At 42.3% G+C, this 20,297-nt stretch overlaps 1 protein-coding gene across 1 annotated transcript in view; it reads right to left on the bottom strand.

Annotated features, from left to right (window-relative positions):
- The window catches only part of SLC9A4 (solute carrier family 9 member A4), a 105,317-nt gene that overhangs the window by 70,536 nt on the left and 14,484 nt on the right, over nt 1-20,297 (bottom strand). The window contains exon 2 of the mRNA XM_073550648.1: nt 3,056-3,519. Within this exon, the coding sequence (XP_073406749.1) occupies nt 3,056-3,519 (464 nt within the window). The remainder of the gene's footprint in view (nt 1-3,055; nt 3,520-20,297) is intronic.

Below are 20,297 nucleotides of genomic sequence, written 5' to 3'. Positions count from 1 at the left end.
TACCACCAGCAATATGGTACTGTAAAACAAGGTACAAGGTGTATATAGGACTGGGGAGAATTTGAATCTCCCTACAGACTTGAGGACACTGAACTATTATCTCAGGCCCAGTGTAGATTACACCTCGATATAACAGGCTGAAATTAGATGGTGTATAAAATGTCTATATAGGACTGGGGAGAATTTGAATCTCCCTACAGACTTGAGGACACTGGACTATTATCTCAGGCCCAGTGTAGAGTACACCTCAATATAACAGGCTGAAATTGGATGGTGTATAAAATGACTAAATAGGACTGGGGAGAATATGAATCTCCCTAGATATTTTAGCAAGCTGACAATGATGCTCTCAGTCCCAAGTATGGCAGCAGGCAGCCTAATAAGCAGGATTGCTGCATACAAAAGTGTGGAAAAATGAACGCTTGGTAACTGGGCAAAAAAGAGGATAAAAAGTATTTTTGCTTTTAAAAAAGCAGTTTGCACAGCAGTGTGAAAACAGCAATGCAGCTATCAGGGATTCTTATAAGGCAGCCTAATAACCAACAGAGCTGATGCACCAAAATATAGTCTCCCCTTGCACTGCACACTAACTGGTGTGTTGTACAGGCAGAATCGCTAGCAGCAGAAGCAGTTTTTTGTATCTTCTTCCCTGCCTAACGCTCTCCCTACAGAATCAGCAGCAGCAGCAGCTCTCCCTATTCTGAGATCAGCAGAAGTAAGATGGCGGTCGGCGTGCACGCCCTTTTATAGCCCCTGTGACGCCACACAAAGCAAGTCAATCACTTGCATGACCTTCTCAAAGATGGTGGTGACCGCTGCCTATGTCATCGCGTTGCCCACAGTGTGCGTTCTCCATCACTGGCTGAAAAAGGGCACTGAAGCATCATTTGAAACGCGACTTTGGCGCCATGGTCGCCAACCTCATGGCCGACCTCACGCTATGGTCGGGTTTCGTTTCATGAAACCCGACTTTTGCAAAAGTCGGCGACTTTTGAAAATGACCGACCCGTTTCGCTCAACTCTAGTTATGAGTGACCAGATTTGGAAGAAAATTTTGAAAGGGCAGAACTGGAATAGTTACCTAAGTGAGGTGAGGCGATAGGCCAGTCTAAAGAAGTCCGTTTTTAGGGCAAACTAAAAACTGTGGGTATTGGGAATTAATCGAATTGTCCTGAGTAGTGGATTCTGAGGAAATGATGTAGCTCATGAGAAGTTATGGAAATGGGAGTGGGAGGTGTGCATTATTTAGTATGTTCATCTTAGGCCATTAGTGTAATGGGGACATGGTAGGGTGATACATTGAGGCAAGGGAGGATATGTAGGGTGTGCAGAACTGTAGTTACAAATCATGTCTCCAAAATATTTCTTAAAATAAAGACGAAGTGGAAAACTGCTTTACATTTCACAAAGAAAGACCTCTTTAATATAGGACAGCTAACAGCACCCTGAACTCCCTGCATGTGCACTGCTAAACGCCATGGCCAGTATTCTATTTGAGAGAAACAATGTGGCAGCATACCTGGCACTTTACAACTACATTTATATTGATGTGACCATATGGTCCTGCTAAGAAAGGAATGTCTACCTGACTAAGCCCTTGCCAGTATTCAGTTCAAACTGAGTTCGAAGGGCTTTACCAATGTGTCTTAAGCCCCCATCACACACAGCGATCTTGCCAGCGAGATCGCTGCTGAGTCACAAGTTTTGTGATGCAACAGCGATCTCACCAGCGAGATCTCTGTGTGTGACATCTATCAGTGACCGGCCCCCCTGCCGGGTATCGCTGATCGTTCTTGAAATCTCTGGACTATTTTGGGGTCATTGGTCTCCCGCTGGCCAGCACGCATAGCTGCGTGTGGCAGGCGGGAGAGCAACGCCCAGTGAGCTCCCAGCTCGTATCCAAGGTAAACAGCGGGTTTCTAAGCGCCACGTGGCACTTAGAAACCCTCTGTGCACCTTAGTTACCAGCGCGCTGGTGCAGGGAGCTGGTAACCAAGGTAAACAGCGGGTTTCTAAGTGCCGCGCGGTGCTTAGAAACCCGCTGTTTACCTTGGTTACCAGCTCCCTGCACCAGCGCGCTGGTAACTAAGGTACACAGTGACACGCGCGCTTGTCGTCGCTGGTGCTGATCGCTGGTGAAGCTGCCTGTTTGGCAGCTCTCCAGTGATCATGTAGCGACACACCAACGATCCTGACAAGTTCATATCGTTGTCGGGATCGCTGGTGAGTCGCTATGTGTGCCCGGGCCCTTAGACGTCTTACTGGTGATTACTTCCTTTGCTCTAGATTACAGTAGAGTAGCCTACACTTTGAGGATGGCCGTTATCTAATAGCAATAAGGCACCAGACAGCCTTTACAAATTAGTGAATTAATGCTTCATAGAGATTGTTACTAGTGATGAGTGAGTGTGCTCGTTACTCAAGTTTTCAGAGCATGCTCGGGAGTTCTCCAAGTATCTTGGGCATGCTCATAAATTATGTCTGAGTCCCTGTAGCTGCTTGATTACTCTTATGTTTTAAGAGCAACCAAAAAAAAGCTAAAAACTATAAAATATATTGATCTCCGGGTCAGCTCATTATTTGCTATAAAAATGACATCCATGTTGTACAGTGACTTCTTTCATTACATAATACAATGGATGTGCACACAATTGATTGTAGCTCAGTAATTAATTTTTTTTATGTGAAAGAAGAGATCCTCACATAAAAAGTGTGCAAATATACCTACGTCACAGAACATATGCTCTCGCCTTATTGCACTTGCATTATGACTATTTATCGCTGAATATAATTACTAAGAACAACAGGTATTCCCTAAGTGAAACAGCACAACTGCCATTACGGGTGTTTTAATGGTTTTTTTAAGGTATTTCAGGAAACTACTAGAATTCTATCTTGACTAAAAAAAAAAATAGTTTTCAGACTTCTGAATAAAATTGCCATTCATCAAGGTCACTGTGAAATGTTGGAAAAAAATTGTAGTTTTCATTTGAACTATTTTTGGATACACAATTTATTAATTAAAGAGTTATATGTTAGATGTATAGCTACTTACCACAGTTATGCCATCATTTAACAACGACTCTCCAAAAATCATCATGTATAGCTGTTCATTGACAGATATTTCTTCAAACACCGCAAGGACAGCCACTGGATCCACTGCTGAAATAAGGCTTCCATATAACAAGCTTTGCAGCAGAGAAACATCACTTAATGCAAAAGCTTCAATCTGGCAAATACCATAAAGGGAAAGGCCAATGCCAAAAGCATTCATTAAGGTCCCCATAACTGACCACCAAATTATAGTTCCAATGTTGTCAAAAAATGGACGGGTCGGTAAAAAATATCCCCCTTCAAGCACAATTGGAGGCAAGAGATAAAGGAAATAAATATCAGTCCTCATAGCAGGTGGAGTTTTGTGATCTGTCCCAAAAATAATTCCGCCAAGTAAGACACCAATGGCTATCAGGATGCAACTTTCTGGCATTACTGCTGGCAATTTGTGGTAAAGATGAAATCCTGAAGGAGAAAACAATTATATAAATGTTTTATAAGGGTGATGAGATAGATCTTAGATTTTTGACATTTATGTACAGCTGTATTTAATGTACCTAATAAAATTTAAAGGGTTTTTCCCAAGAACAAAAGTTCACTATAGTCAATATATCTTGGAATCAATAGGGCTTGAATAGTGATGAGCTAAGACATTTGTCACGATTTGTTACTCGCACGAATAGTACGCTATTCGGGCTATTCGTTAATCGGCAAGTATTTACCTATTCACCTCGGTATATTCGAGTGACCCGCCAAGCATTTTTGGTGCTCTATTTGCAGCCAATGCACATGCTGGGCTTGCTTGCCAATCACAGTAATGCTGTTGCCATCTTTGTTGTGGCATTACTGTGATTGGCTGGCCTTACAACGTCATATGGGGATATTGAAGCCCTGCCGGCGCCATCGTACGCACATTGCATGCGGAAACAGCATAGTGTCAGCCTAGGGAGAGTGAAAGCAGCATATAGGGAGAGTTTTTGAGTCCAAAAACCTCTTTTAAGAGCTACTTAGAGTGAAGATTAGTTCTCTGTTAAGTTGAGATAGCATAGGGAGAGATTTAATACCAGGGAAAAGGAAAGGCAGGCAGGGTGTTAGCATTGCAAGTACATGCTGCAGATCTCTGCTAGGTTGCATTGTGTACAGTGTAGAACCAGATTGTGGGAGTAGAGAGAGGGAGGCAGGGTTTCATATCCAGTAACATAATTTTAAAACAGCTCTTTTGAAAGCAAAATAATATTCCTCAGTACCAGCATATACTAAACATTTTTTTTAGAGCTAAATAATATTCCTCAGTACCAGCATACACTAAACCACTTTTTTACTGCTAAATAATAATCCTTAGTACCAGCATATACTAAACTTTTTTTAGAGATAAAAAAGTATTCCTCAGTACCAGCATATACTAAACTGCTTTTTTTTACAGCTAAATAATATTCCTCGCCTATTGCTGAAATAGCATATATTTATCTAGCAGTTGTGCGACTGGCGTAAAGCCCGCTGACATAAACAAATGTCTCTACCAGTAATTGACCTGAGTCGGCAGTTGGTGTGTATAATAAAGGCGATATAAAAAAATTACTTTGCAAATTGGTTAATAGTTGGTTAATAGCAGAGCGCTACACTACTGTCAAACCCAGACAAATACAGCACCACCAAGTTTTCCACACGGTCCAGTCTCAGAAGCCAAAAGGCTGGGCCTCACAATCCTCAACCTGGTCCTCTTTCCTCCCCCCATCAAGAGTTACAGGAGATATATGACCCCAAAGCTGGCCACTCCGAGGAACTGTGGACATTTCCTTGTAATTATTCTGGCCTCTCACTACGCACCATTAAAGAGGGTCATGAGTAGGTGGAGTACAGTGATCCACAAATATTTGAGCACCCATGGCCAGAAGAAAGCAACGTTGGGGAAGGTCAATTGATGTCTGAAGAGGTGGAGGATAATCATGATGCACAGTTGCCATCAGGTCAGCATAAAATCGAATCTCAGAAGGAGGATTAGATTGATGAATAGGAAGACGGTGTGGTCGATGACGAGGCCACTAATCCATCTGGGCACAGTGGCTTGCATAGCGAGCACAGCAGTGCAGTGAGGGATGGATCCATAGCACAAAAACAGGCAAGAAGAGGTAGTGGTTTGATCATAGAAAGCACTCGGTCAACAGTTCGACAGAGCTCCGCCATTCGGCTAGATAACAGGCCAAGGGTGCGTTGTTCCCTTGTATGGCAGTTTTTTTCTGAAAGTCTTTCAGACAAAACAACTGTAATTTGCAGTATCTGCAATACCAAGCTGAGAAGAGGCAAGAACACTGCCAACTTGAGCACCACCAGCATGCAGAATGACATGGCAGCCAAGTAACACAGTAGGTTGGCAGAATGCCTGAGTACAAAATCTTTGTCTTAGGGTGTAACCACTGCCCCTTCCCATGTGTTATGGCATTCTCAATAAGCTGTCCAAGAAGCAGGCACTGATGTCTCCTGCCCACAACCTGCGGATGCACAGACACAACAGTCAGCAACTAAGTTCAGTTCATTGTCCCAGACATTTAAAAGCAAGCAGAAATATCCAAACAGGCCCAAACGCTAAACATCCAGATTGCCAGATTGCTAGCCCTGGAAATGTTGCCATTTCGGCTTGTGGGAAGTGGGAGTTTTTCCATGACCTCTTGGCTGTGGCAGCCCTACGGTACTCGATTACCAGTCACTGTTATTTTTCCCACTGTGCTGTCCCTGCGTTACAGAAGCACATGTTACACAATATCAGCCTTGCTCTGGCCAACACAGTCACAGGGAAGGTCCACCTAACCACAGACATGTGGACAAGTTCTTTTGGACAGGGATGATACATTTCCCTGATGGCACACTGGGTGAACCTGGTGGAGTCTGGGAGAGAGTCAGAGGCTGGGACATCACACATCTTACCCACAGCAAGAATAGTGGGCCCAACATCCATCAGGGTTTCAGTCTTCTCGTATTCCAGTTCCGCTCTCTCCTCCTCATCCTCAGTGGAATTAGCCTCCCCATCACTCCCCAGCTGGGACCTCTGCAGCACTGTCTTGGCAAAGCAGCAGCACGCTCTGCTGAAGCTCTTCTGTTTAGATGATAAAGCTCACAAAGCAGCAGAGCTGTTGAAAGGGATAAAAGACCAGACCACTCAGTGGCTCTCCCCACTGAACCTCCAGTCAGGTCTGGTTGTGTGCGATAATGGGCGTAACTTGGTGGTGGCTTTAAAGCTCGTCAAGCTGGTACACTTTCCATGCATGGCCTATGTGCTGAACTTGGTTGTACAGTGGTTTTTAAAAACATGCCCTGACTTGCCAGACCTACTTGCCAAGGTACGCTGTGTGAGTGCACATTTCCAAAAGTCATCTCAGGCTCTCGCCGGTCTGGCTGCGCTGCAGCACCACTTTAATTTGCCTCATCACTGACTGATTTGTGACCAGCCAACATGCTGGAATTCGACCTTTCATATGTTGGCAAGGCTTAGTGAGCAGCAGAGGGCAGTGTCTGAATTCCAGCTTCTCAATGCCTATCAGAGTAATATTCAGCTCCCACATGTAACAACTGCTACGTGGGTGTGGATCGCTGACATATGTGAGGATCTTCAAAACTTTGCGTACTGCACCAAGATGGTGAGTGCTGATGACGCTATTATCAGTGTAACCATCCCGCTGCTCTGTCTATTGAAATGTTTGCTGCAGAATCTCAAAGAGGAAGCTTTGAGTGCCGAGCAGGTGGCTATGGAGCAAGATTTTACAGTGGCTGATACCACAGAGCCCAGCCTCATACAATATTTTCAGGCCACATTGGGTGATGATGAGGAACAGGAGGAGGTGGAGGAACAGGAGTTTTTGGTCTGTGCTATAGAGGGGACTTCCAATCCCAGTGTCATGCCTGCTCAGCATGGATGGCCTGAAGAGAAGGAGGAGGCTAGGTGTCATGAGGAGGAGAGGATGGTTAGTGTTCGTCCTGGTAGGCACTATGAATGGTTCACTCTTTGTAGTCTGTCACACATGGCACAGTTCATGTTCAAATGCCTTTCCCAGCACCCTAGCATTAAAGACATTTTGTCCACCATGAAATACTGGATATGCACCTTTCTTGACCCACGGTACAAGGAGAAATTTCATGTACCTTAATTTCTGTTTCAGCACTGCACAGAATAATAATATGAGTAATGAAACACAGTGTATATATATGCTGCTAGTTCGAAACTCTTACCCACATATCCTTTTATAAAGGGAAATTTGACAGTTGCCCTGATGAAGTGAGCTGGGACAGCTCAGGAAACGCGTAGGCACCAATAAAGCTCCTTGAATTATACCTACAGCAGCGCAGTGTATCATTGCACCTTATAGCCATCTTCAATTTCCCAGCACCCTAGCGTTAAAGACATTTTGTCCACCATGAAATACTGGATATGCACCTTTCTTGACCCACGGTACAAGGAGAAATTTCCTTCGCTCATGTCAGAGGCAGACGTGCCATTTTCCGTGCATGCATGTCAAAGGGTCATTGTTGAAGAGTTGCTGAAAAGATTACCCTCAGACAACGCTGCTGGCAGAGGTACCGGCTCTTTTTACCCACAAGGATTACAGGGGAGGGACACGCACACCAGGTGCAATTCAGGCACAGGGAAAATTTCCACCAACTGGGCCATTTTCATGAAACCGTCACATCAGCAAGGGTGTAACTATGACAAGGAGGGAGAAAATGACCAAGATGGTGAAGGAGTATTTCAGTGACCATACCAGCGTCTTTCCTGATTCTTCAGTGCCCTTTAACTATTGGTTATCTAAGCTGCACACTTGGCCCGACCTCTCCTTAAACGCCTTGGAGGTGCTGCCATGCCCTGCCGCAAATGTGTTGTCTGTGAGTGGGCTTTTAGTTCGGCAGGTGCAATCATAACAGATAGGCGCACATGCCTGTCAACAGAAAATGCAGACAGGCTGACTCTTCTAAAATTGAACAAGGGCTGGATTTCCTCTGGCTTTGTAAGCCCTATGGATGACAGCAACCCAACCTAAATGTACCCCAAATGTTCTTTTTTGTAAGGTGTCTTAACATCCATCCCTTACCATCCAAACCCATTTAGTTCTGGAAATCACGTCCTACTCCCCCTGCTTCTGCAACAAGTACTTAATGGTCATATATGTATACCCCCATGGGTAATGTTTTTACATTTGTAACCTTTGTACATTGTGCAATGGTGAAACTTGAACTCCCTATCTCTATCAATTGTAATAACTGCAAAGTTTATTGTGAGGTCCCCATCATTTTCTCTTTCAGCGTGTATGATACAGACCCCTTGGGTAATTTTTGGAAATCTTTGTACATTATGCAATGGTGAAACTTGTTCTTCCTTATCTCTAGCAATTATAATAACTACAGAATATATTGTGAGGTCCCCATCACGGTTTCTTTCAGCATGCATGATACAGACCCCTTGGGTAATTTTTGGAAACCTTTGTATATTGTGTAATGGTCAAATTTCTACTCTCAAGCTATATATATTCTAGTATTATATTTTTTTTTATTGTGTTGCCCTTCTCATGGTCTCTTTCAGCATGTATCTGGGAGCCTGATGTTGATTTTTGAGTCTGTACTTGGACATTGTGTAACATCAATGCATTAACCCCTTCACCCCCAAGGGTGGTTTGCACGTTCATGACCGGGCCAATTTTTACAATTCTGACCACTGTACCTATATGAGGTCATAACTCTGGAACGCTTCTATGGATCCCGGTGATTCTGACATTGTTTTCTCGTGACATATTGTACTTCATGTTAGTGGTAAAATTTAATTCAAATAACTTGTGTTTATTTGTGAAAAAAACGGAAATTTGGCAAAAATTTTGAAAATTTCGCAATTTTCCAAATTTGAATTTTTATGCCCTTAAATCACAGAGATACGGCACACAAAAAACTTGATAACTAACATTTCCCACATGTTTACTTTACATCAGCACAATTTTGGAACCAAAATTTTTTTTTGTTAGGAAGTTATAAGGGTTAAAAGTTGACCAGCGATTTCTCATTTTTACAACACCATTTTATTTTTAGGACCACATCACATTTGAAGCCACTTTGAGGGGTCTATATGATAGAAAATACCCAAAAGTGACACCATTCTAAAAACTGCACCCCTTAAGGTGCTCAAAACCACATTCAAGAAGTTTATTAACCCTTTAGGTGCGTCACAGGAATTTTTTTGAATATTTTAAAAAAAATGAACATCTAACTTTTTTTCACAAAAAAAATACTTCAGGTTCAATTTTTTTTATTTTACCAAGGGTAACAGGAGAAATTGGACTGCAAAAGTTATTGTGCAATTTGTCCTGAGTATGCTGATACCTGATTTGTGGGGGGAAACGACTGTTTCGGCGCATGGCAGACCTCAGAATGGAAGGAGCGCCGTTTGACTTTTTCAATGCAAAATTGGCTGGAATTCAGATCGGACGCCATGTCACGTTTGGAGAGTCCCTGATGTACCTAAACAGTGGAAACCCCCTACAAGTGACCCCATTTTGGAAACTAGACCCCCCAAGGAACTTATCTAGATATGTGGTGAGAACTTTGAACCCACAAGGGCTTTACAGAAGTTTATAACGTACAGCGGTACAATTAAAAAATCATATTTTTTCCACAAAAATGATCTTTTCACCCCAATTTTTATTTTCCCAAGGGTAACAGGACCCTAAAAGTTATTGTGCAATTTGTCCTGAGTACGCTGATACCCCACATGTGGGGGTAAACCACTATTTGGGTGCATGGCAGAGCTCGGAAGGGAAGCAGCGCCATTTGACATTTTTGGCTGGAATTGAGATCGGACATCATGTCGCGATTGGAAAACCCCTGATGTACCAAAACAGTGGAAACCCCCCACAAATGACACCATTTTGGAAACTAGACCCCCTAAGGAACTTATCTAGATGTGTGGTGAGAACTTTGAACCCACAAGGGCTTCACAGAAGTTTATAACATAAAGCCGTACAATTAAAAAATCATATTTTTTCCACAAAAATGATCTTTTCACCCTCAATTCTTATTTTTCCAAGGGTAACAGCACCCTAAAAGTTATTGTGCAATTTGTCCTGAGTACACTGATACCCCACATGTGGGGGTAAACCACTATTTGGGCGCATGGCAGAGCTCGGAAGGGAAGCAGCGCCATTTGACGTTTTTGGCTGGAATTGAGATCGGACACCATGTCGCGATTGGAAAACCCCTGATGTACCTAAACAGTGGAAACCTCCCACAAATGACACCATTTTGGAAAATAGACCCCCTAAGGAACTTATCTAGATGTGTGGTGAGCACTTTGAACCCCCCAGTGTTTCACAGAAGTTTATAACGCCCGGGCGTGAAAATAAAAAATTCGTATTTTTTCCACAAACATGATCTTTTAGTCACCATTTTTTTTATTTTCCCAAGGGTAACAGGAGAAATTGGACCCCAAAAGTTGTTGTCCAATTTGTCCTGAGTACGCTGACACCCCATATGTGGGAGAAAACTACTGTATGGACACACGTCAGGGCTCGGAAGGGAAGTAGTGACGTTTTGGAATGCAGACTTTGATGGAATGGTCTGCGGGTGTCATGTTGCCTTTGGAGAGCCCCTAATGTACCTAAACAGTGGAAACACCCACAAATGACCCCATTTTGGAAACGAGAACCCCTAAGGAACTTATCTAGATGTGTGGTGAGCACTTTGAACCCCCAAGGGCTTCACAGAAGTTTATAATGCCCGGGCATGAAAATAAAAAAATCGTATTTTTTCCACAAACATGATCAATTAGTCCCCAATTTTTTCATTTTCCCAAGGGTAACAGGAGAAATTGGACCGCAAAAGTTGTTGTCCAATTTGTCATGAGTACGCTGAAACCCCATATGTGGGAGAAAACTACTGTATGGACAAACGTCGGGGCTCGGAAGGGAAGCAGTGCCATTTTGGAATGCAGTCTTTGATGGAATGGTCTGCGGGTGTCATGTGCGTTTGGAGAGCCCCTGATGTACCTAAACTATTGAAACTCCCCACAAGTGACCCCATTTTGGACACTAGACCCCCCCCACGGAACTTATCTAGATGTGTGGTGAGCACTTTGAACCCCCAAGTGCTTCACAGAAGTCTATAACGCTCGGACGTGAAAATAAAAAAATCATTTTTTTCCACAAAAATGATATTTTTGCCCCCAATTTTTTATTTTCCTAAGGGTAACAGGAGAAATTGGACCCCAAAAATTGTTTTGCAATTTGTCCTGAGTAGGCTGATACCCTACATGTGGGGGTAAAACACTGTTTGGGCGCATGGCAGAGCTTGGAAGGGAAGGAGCACCATATGACTTTTTCAACTCAGAATTGGCTGGAATTGAGATCAGACGCAATGTTGCATTTGGAGAGCACCTGATGTGCCCAAACAGTGGAAACCCCCAATTCTAACTCCAACCCGAACCCCAACACACCCCTAACCCTAATCTCAGCCCTAACCCTAGCCCTAACCCTAGCCCTAACCCAAGCCCTAACCCTAAGCCTTGCCCTAACCTTAACCCTAACCCTAGCCCTAACCCTAGCCCTAACCCTAACCCTAATGGAAAAATGGAAATAAATAAATTTTTTTAATTTTATTATTTTTCCCTAACTAAGGGGGTGATAACGGGGGGTTTGATTTACTATTTATGGCGGTTTTTATTTTTGGCAGCTGTCGCACGCTAAAAGACGCTTTTTATTGTAAAAATAGTTTTTGCATCACCACATATTGAGAGCTATAATTTTTCCGTATTTTGACCCACCGAGTCATGTGAGGTCTTATTTTTTGCGAGACAAGTTGACGTTTTTATTGGTACCATTTTCGGGCACGTGACATTTTTGATCGCTTTTTATTCCGATTTTTGGGACGCAGAATGAACAAAAACCAGCGTTTCATGAATTTCTTTTGGGGGAGTGCGTTTACACCGTTCCGCGATACCTCATTTAGGTCGTTTTTTTATGTTTTGTCGGTTTTATGCAATGAAAACTATTTTATATAAAAAAAAAATTATTTTTGCATCGCTTTATTCTGCGAGCTATAACTTTTTTATTTTTTCACTGATGATGCTGTGTGGTGGCTCGTTTTTTGCGGGACAAGATGACGTTTTCAGTGGTACCATGGATATTTATATGCGTCTTTTTGATCGCGCGTTATTACACTTTTTGTTTGGCGGTATGATAATAAATCATTATTTTTTGCTTCGTTTTTTATTTTTATTTTTTAAGGGGTTCGCTAAAGGGGTTAACTAATGGGACAGTTTTATAGGGTGGGTCGTTACGGACGCGGCGATACCTAATATGTGTACTTTTATTGTTTTGGGGTTTTTTTATTTTCAAAAAATGAATTTATTGGGGAATATTTTTTTTTTTTTTTTACTAATTTATTTGGCGATTTTTTTAAAATTATTTTTACACTTTTTTTAATTTTTTTTTTACTTTATTACATAGTCCCAGGTGGGACATCACTGTCCTGTGACAGATCGCTGATCTGTCACATCACAGATCACTGTGACAGATCTGCAATCTGTCACAGGCATTGAAGAAGACTTCCTCTTGCCTGCGCTTTGCAGGCACTGAGGAAGCCAGCTTCCTGCAGGCCCCCGAAGGCCCCCGTTGCCATCTTGGATTCGGGGGCCTGGAGGAAAGGAGCCCCCCGCAGCAGCGCTGCACATTGCGCTGCCGTGGGGGGCTCAGGGAAGCACGGAGGGAGCCCCCTCCCTGCCGATGCTTCCCTTTAACTCCCGGTACACCGCGATCGTGTTTGATCGCGGTGTGCAAGGGGTTAACGTGTCGGGGGCGGTCCATGACCGCCCCTGACACATTGTGCCAGGTGTCAGCTGTGATAATCAGCTGACACCCGGCCGCGATCAGCGGCGCTCACCACGTGGGCGCCGCTGATCGCGGTAGACGTACTATCCCGTCTATGGGCATAGGGGCCTGGGTCCCATGGACGGGATAGTACGTCGGATGTCAGGAAGGGGTTAATATGCTCCACACACTTCTTAAGGTTTCAGCCTTACACAGAATAATAATATGAGTAATGAAACACACTCTATATATATGCTGCTAGTTCAAAACTCTTACCCACATACCCTTTTATAAAGGGAAATTTGACATAATACTTCTGTAAGCATATGCCATATACTGCTGACATACACAGCACCCCAGTAGGTGGATGTAACGCCTGGGTACAAAATCTGTGTCTAAGGGTGAAACCACTGGCCCTTCCCCTGTGTCCTGTGTTATGTCCTTCCCAATCTGCTGTCTAGGAAGGAGACACTGATGCCTCTTGTCTACAACCTGAAGTTGCACATACAGTAAGAACATTCAGGAATCACGTCCACTTTTTGGTCCCAGTCAGGGCCGGAGTGGCCATCTGGCAATTCTGGCAAATACCAGAAGGGCCTGTCTGGTTGTGGGCTGCCTTGTCTGCGAAGTTGTTAACTGAATCGGTGTTCTAAAGACACCCATACTGTTAAAAGATGTGACGGAGCACAAAGTCGCTAACTTCGTCCCTTACCCCAGCAGGCAACAGGTATCATTAGAAATATTGGTCTTGTAGCAAATCTTGCTTTCCTCAATCCAGGGTAATATTAGTTATATATCAACATCTGGTGCTTGGAGATGGGTAGAACATGGTCCTGTGTGATTGCAATTGCCAGGGCTGAATTTCAGTCCCAGTCCGTACCTGTTCCCAGTGCAATGTTCAGCTTTCCCTTGTCAGCATATACGTATGTCTCTTCCCAAATTGTTACTAAGATAGGGTATACATATTCGTTAGCACTTTACATTGTCCAGTGCTGGCCAAAGACCATTGCTGGCTTTTACAGGCTCCTAAATGAGACTTGTGTCTCTTTATTAACCTGTTGCTTCCCTTAAATTTTCTAAATCTTGGTAAAAAAAAATGGTGGTAGGGTATTGGCCAGTTTCTGTACATTTTACATTTTTTGGTCTAAGAGACTGGGTTAATACTAGTGATGAGCGAGTATGCTCGTTACTTGAGATTTCTGAGCATGCTCGGGTGCTCTCCCAAATGTATGGTACAGGGCCATCTGAGGGCCTTTCCCAAACTCAGGTTTCAAGGCACCTTCTGGCCCTCTGAAAATGTGAAGAGAGGGTCACATAATGACATGGCGATGGACATGGTGGTGGTGGTGGCGGGCAAAGCCCAAAATTCAAATGGGCATGTTTTAGCTGGCATTTTAAAGTGCTGAGGAAAGTGTATTCTACTATCTAGCTAACAATTTTGAATGAGGGAGGGACCTCTCAAATGTATAAGTGAGGGCCCTCACAAATGTAAAAGGAAAAACTAAAGCCAAAACACTACGTGTGAACATATGCTAAAGAGGAGGCATAATTTTTTTTTTTGCGTTATATACAAGTAATTATGAAGAAAAAAATGTTTCTTACCATTTCTTCCTGTAAAAAACAATTTAGGTTTGGTTTGGTAGGTCTTCTTATAAATCCGTAAAACTGGCGCAATAGTCTGACAACATTATTCACAGATATCATATGTGAGTCAGAAAGGCATGCATGCATCTTCTCCATGCTGTTCTTATTTAGTTTTAGAACTTTCCCATCCATTTCAGCTTTTTTCTCAGGCCCCCAGACCTGCTTGTTGGGTCCAGCAGAAAAATACTCAGCTTTCCCTTTGACTTGTATTGTATTTGTTATTCGGTATGAATAATCTAACATTAGAAATTATTCGGACCAAATTTCCCGAATACGAATATTTCACTATTCGATCATCATCAAAAATCTTACTACAACCATTAGTAACTATCTTGGACTCTTATATTAAAGATACATCACATTTATTGGTTTTACTTAGTGATCTACTAATCCCCCCGAATACACTGATTGTTACTCTCGATGTTGAATCATTGTACACCAACATTCGGCATGACTTGGGAATTCAGGCGGTCTCCTTCTTTTTGGAGCAACACACTACCGGCGATCGACAACATGACTCCTTCATCGTTGATCTACTGCACTTCATCCTGGACAAGAATTACTTTGTCTTCGACCGTTCTTTTTATAGGCAGGTATCTGGGACTGCGATGGGGGCACGATGTGCACCATCATACGCTAACCTCTTTATGGGGTGGTGGGAAGTCAATTATGTTTATAACACAGTCGATTTTGAAAGCCATGTATTTAAATGGTTCAGGTACATTGATGATGTACTGTTGTTTTGGACTGGATCATGGGACGAATGTCAGAGTTTTATTTATCTGATCAATAACAACCTGTTCAATATTCATCTTACAGCAAACTTTGTTGATTCTGCGGCAGAATTTCTTGATCTGAAATTGACGATAGAGAATGGCATGGTGAAGACTTCATTATTTCGAAAACCAACGTCCACCAACAGCATTCTACACTATTCAAGCTTCCACCCTGATCACCTTAAAAATGGCATACCGAAGGGCCAATTTTTTAGGGTAAGAAGAAACTGTTCTGAACATCATGATTTTCTTGATCAGGCACAGGATCTTACAGACCGTTTCAGAAATAGGGGTTATCCACAGAAAATTATTTCTAGGGCTTTTCAGACAACGAAGAGCAGCAATCGGAGACAATTACTACAACCAAGAATGAGGGACACCACTAAACCCATAGGGTTGATTACCACTTATAACAACCAGTGGCATAATATACGTGGTATTTTGTCTAAGTACTGGGATATGCTGACTAATGACTCTGGTATAGAAGTCAGACTCACCGGCAACTATAGGCCGGTGAGTCTGACTTCTATACCAGGAAAGATCTTTGAACAAATTATTAAACAACATGTATGTCAATACCTGGATAAGAATGAAGTGATTAAACAGAGTCAGCATGGGTTTGTAACTAATAAGTCATGTCAGACTAACTTAATTTCCTTCTATGACGGTATCACTGATTGGGTGGATCAAGGAAATGCTGTAGATATAGTATATCTTGACTTCAGCAAAGCATTTGACAAAGTCTCTCATACAATCCTTATTGAAAAAATGACTAAGTATGGAATGGACAAGGCAACTGTTAGGTGGATCCATAACTGGCTTAGTGATCGGACCCAAAGAGTGGTCGTAAATGGCTGCACATCCAGTTGGAAGAATGTCTCAAGTGGGGTACCACAGGGCTCTGCCCTGGGCACTGTATTGTTCAACATCTTTATCAACGATTTAGATGAAGGAATTGAGGGTAAACTGATAAAATTTGCTGATGACACAAAGCTAGGAGGGATAGCTAATACTAGAGAAGAGAGAGAGAGGATTCAAAAAGATTTAAATAAATTTGAGAAGTGGGCATCAACTAACAGAATGGTTTTTAACAGGGAGAAATGCAAAGTACTACATCTGGGCAATAAAAATGAAAAAAGCATATACAGAATGGGAGGAATAGGGCTTAGTGACAGCACATGTGAAAAAGACTTGGGTATACTAATAGATCACAGACTGAATATGAGTCAACAATGTGATGCAGCAGCAAAAAAGGCAAATGCAATTCTAGGATGTATTAACAGAAGCATACAGTCTAGATCACGTGAAGTCATTATTTCCCTCTACTCCTCTTTGGTCAGACCTCATCTGGAATATTGTGTCCAGTTTTGGGCACCACATTTTAAAAAAGACATCAACAAACTGGAGCAAGTTCAGAAAAGAGCGACAAGAATGGTGACCGGTCTGCAAACCCTGTCTTATGAGGAAAGGTTGCAGGATTTGGGATTGTTTACTTTGCAAAAGAGAAGACTGAGAGGAGACTTAATAGCTGTCTACAAATATCTAAAGGGCTGTCACATTGTAGAAGGATCAACTTTATTCTCATTTGCACAAGGAAAGACTAGAAGCAATGGGATGAAACTGAATGGGAGGAGACACAGATTAGATATTAGAAAAAACTTTTTGACAGTTAGAGTGATCAATGAGTGGAACAGGCTGCCACGAGAGGTGGTGAGTTCTCCTTCAATGGAAGTCTTCAAACAGAGGCTGGACAGACATCTGTCTGGGATGATTTAGCGAATCCTGCTTTGAGCAGGGGGTTGGACCAGATGGCCCAGGAGGTCCCTTCCAACTCTACGATTCTATGATTCTATGATTCTAAATTGGCACCCCATATTGATTCTAGGCCCACACTGATAGCAAGGAGGGCACAATCTCTGAAAGATTCTCTCTGTCATAGTCATTTTAAGAGACCCACACAGAAGTTGAATAGGGGTATACGGTTGGTTGGTACCTTTGCATGTGGAGGATGTAACATTTGTCATCTTATGGTGGGCAGAGAAGGAGTCGTTATCCCCACGTTGAAAGCACCTATTTTTTCTAAAACTTACTTTAATTGTAGGTCTAGGAATCTGGTGTACGCTTTGATCTGTAGCTGCCCTAAGGTCTATATTGGCCAGACTACGCAAGAACTTCGCAAAAGAATACAGCAACATCTATCCAATATCAATACGGCGAGGGCTGACAAGGAGAAAGGTAAACCCCTAAGTTCGGTTGCCTTGCATTTTTTACGTGAACATAAAAGCTCTAGGATTGACATACGGGTTATGGGTCTTGAATCCGTACCATCAGATATCCGCGGAGGGCACATCTCACTAGAACTTTTGAAGCGAGAGTCTAAGTGGATTTTCATTCTCAGGAGCCGGGCACCACTGGGATTGAATGAGGATCTTTTATTTACTGGCTTTTACAAACAGGTGTAATAAGTTTTGATTTCTTTCTGTGTGTTCTTTTTACAGAACCCTTAATCTTCAATCAGTTCGGTCTGATATCTACATTTTAAAGATAGCCTGTTGCCTTGATGCCTTATTCCACTGGACAGGGGATTACTGGATCAACTTTTGAGCTCGTTTGGATACTGTTGGATGCCCTACTTCATTACTCTATTCATCAATATTTGATATGGATGGATCATGTTGGACTTTTGAAATCTGCTGACCGTTGAATTGTATTGTCTGGGTGCCTATCTGTAATATCTTTTCAATCACCAGCCTTATTTTTTTCAATGGTCCCTAGAAATTGCTTCCCATTTATGCCTCCATTAAGCCACGGGTGGAGCCTGTGGACCAATATTGCCATCTACAACTTAAGTGGTATATCTGGGGATTTTTTGTCCTCCATCTTTATTTTAGGCCTTGTTTTGGCCTTTTATAATTTTCTAACACTTTGGCGTCTGTATCAATCATCGGTGTCCTTTTTGATATATAGTTTCAACAATTGATGTTCCTGGGCTGGTTCTCCATTGCGTGCTTAATTTTGAACTACCATGTGATGGTAACAACTTTTGGAGATATCTATACTTCCGTGGGTGGTTTGATACTTATTTTTTCTAGTTTTTTGGCTTAGGCTGACCTTCTCTCTTTCAATTTTTTGGAGGAATAATGGACCTTTTGTCTGAACCATTCTTATATGTAGGTCAGGGTTGAGTCTGTGGCAGCAGCAATACTTGGGGACTTTAATAATTGACATTCTTCCAGTATACATGCTTCATTTTCATTCCATCATAATGTTGGATGACCACTGGACCTTGTTGTCCATATCATCCTTACATGTCTTTTGGGGTGGAGTCTGTGGACGTTGGCTTTTTGTGTCAGTTATACAATGTACATCATCGCTGATATAATTTCATATTTTTATTGGGGGGTGGTGTTTGAACATGCTAACTATGACTATCCAGAGGGGTGGTGTTTGAATACGTCTATTATGATTGTATTTTTTCGATGTTAATAAATTTGTTATTTTTTGCTGATGATTTTTTTACTCAGTACACTGCCTCTCTATTGCTTATTGAGACAATAGGTTCACATTCAGTTAGCATGTAAGTTTATGCGTAGTTTGAATATGATCTTTTTTACTATGCTTAATATATTCGCTTTGTACCATTGTAACTATCAAATCCATCCTTCAGTGGTCCATATGCTATAAGTGTCGGCGGCGATGATAGCTATCTAATTAGTTCAGATGTGCTTATTTGGAATGGAGCTCTAATGGCATTGTGACTCCGTTCATTGGCACATGATTTTTGCTGCTACTAATATTTAAGTCTTATACAATATGTGTTGGCGAGATGCATGTTGCATTGCTACCTTATACGCTTTTGGGTTAATCCCAGTTTTATTCTGGGATACCCCTCTCTATTTGTCAAGATTCTATCCTAGGACGCATGCGTAATATTGATAGGGTAACCCTCCACTATTTTAAGTGGGGAATATGTGAGTTCCATGGCAATTTTGCCTGCACAAGCGCACTGGGTTTACACAGGTAGTGATAATTATGAGCATTTTTTTGCTGTCTCTCATTGCCGGTGGTGATGTCAGTTATATAAATAGATCAGTTGTACCCAATGGGAATGGTGTCTCAATGGCACCGTCATTCTGTGTATTGACAAAATATGGGATGGCGAGTAATATGCTGCACCGTTATTTTATGCGCCTCTGGGTTAATCCCAGTATATTCCTGTTTATTGTATCTCAGGACGCATGCGCATGATGGCATTCAACTTTGCATGCGCATTGGCCGATTTTGGTCATGCCCTTTGGAATGGTGCTCTAATGGCATCGTGACTCCTTTCATTGGCATATAACTTTTGCAGCTACTGATATTTAAGTCTAATACAATATGTGATGGTGAGATGCATGTTGCATTGCCATCTTATACATTTTTGGGTTAATCCCAGTTTTGTTCTGGGATACCCCCTTTTTATTTTTGTCAAAATTCTATTCTAGGACACATGCGTAATATTGATTGGGTAACCTTCCACTATTTTAAATGGGGAGTATATGAGATCTATGGCAATTTTGCCTGCGCAGGCGCACTGGGTTTACGCAGGCAGCGATAATAATGAGTATTTTTTTGCTGTCTCTCATTGCTGGTGGTGATGTCAGTTATATAATTAGATTAGCTGTACCCAATGCGAATGGTGTCCTAATGGCACCGTGATTCTGTGTATTGGCATCGTTATTATTTTCATTGTTATATAAAATATGGGCGAGTTATATGCTGCACCGCTACTTTATGTGGTTCTGGGTGAATCCCAGCATATTCCTGTCTATTGCATCTCAGGACGCATGCGCGTGATGGCACTATTGCTGGATAACTTGTGAGATAACTCTCCTCTGTTTCAAATAATGAGTGTGAAGGTTCAATGGCAACTTTGCCTGCGCATTGGTCGATTTTGGTCATGTCCTCTGGAATGACCTTCTTCCGCAGGAAGTGACGACTATTAGTGTCT

The sequence above is a fragment of the Dendrobates tinctorius genome, unplaced genomic scaffold (genome assembly GCF_039654945.1).
Source record: "Dendrobates tinctorius isolate UK_male_01 unplaced genomic scaffold, ASM3965494v1 ptg000166l, whole genome shotgun sequence".
NCBI classification, from domain to species: domain Eukaryota; kingdom Metazoa; phylum Chordata; class Amphibia; order Anura; family Dendrobatidae; genus Dendrobates; species Dendrobates tinctorius.
This window is presented reverse-complemented; position numbering and strand designations above follow the sequence as displayed.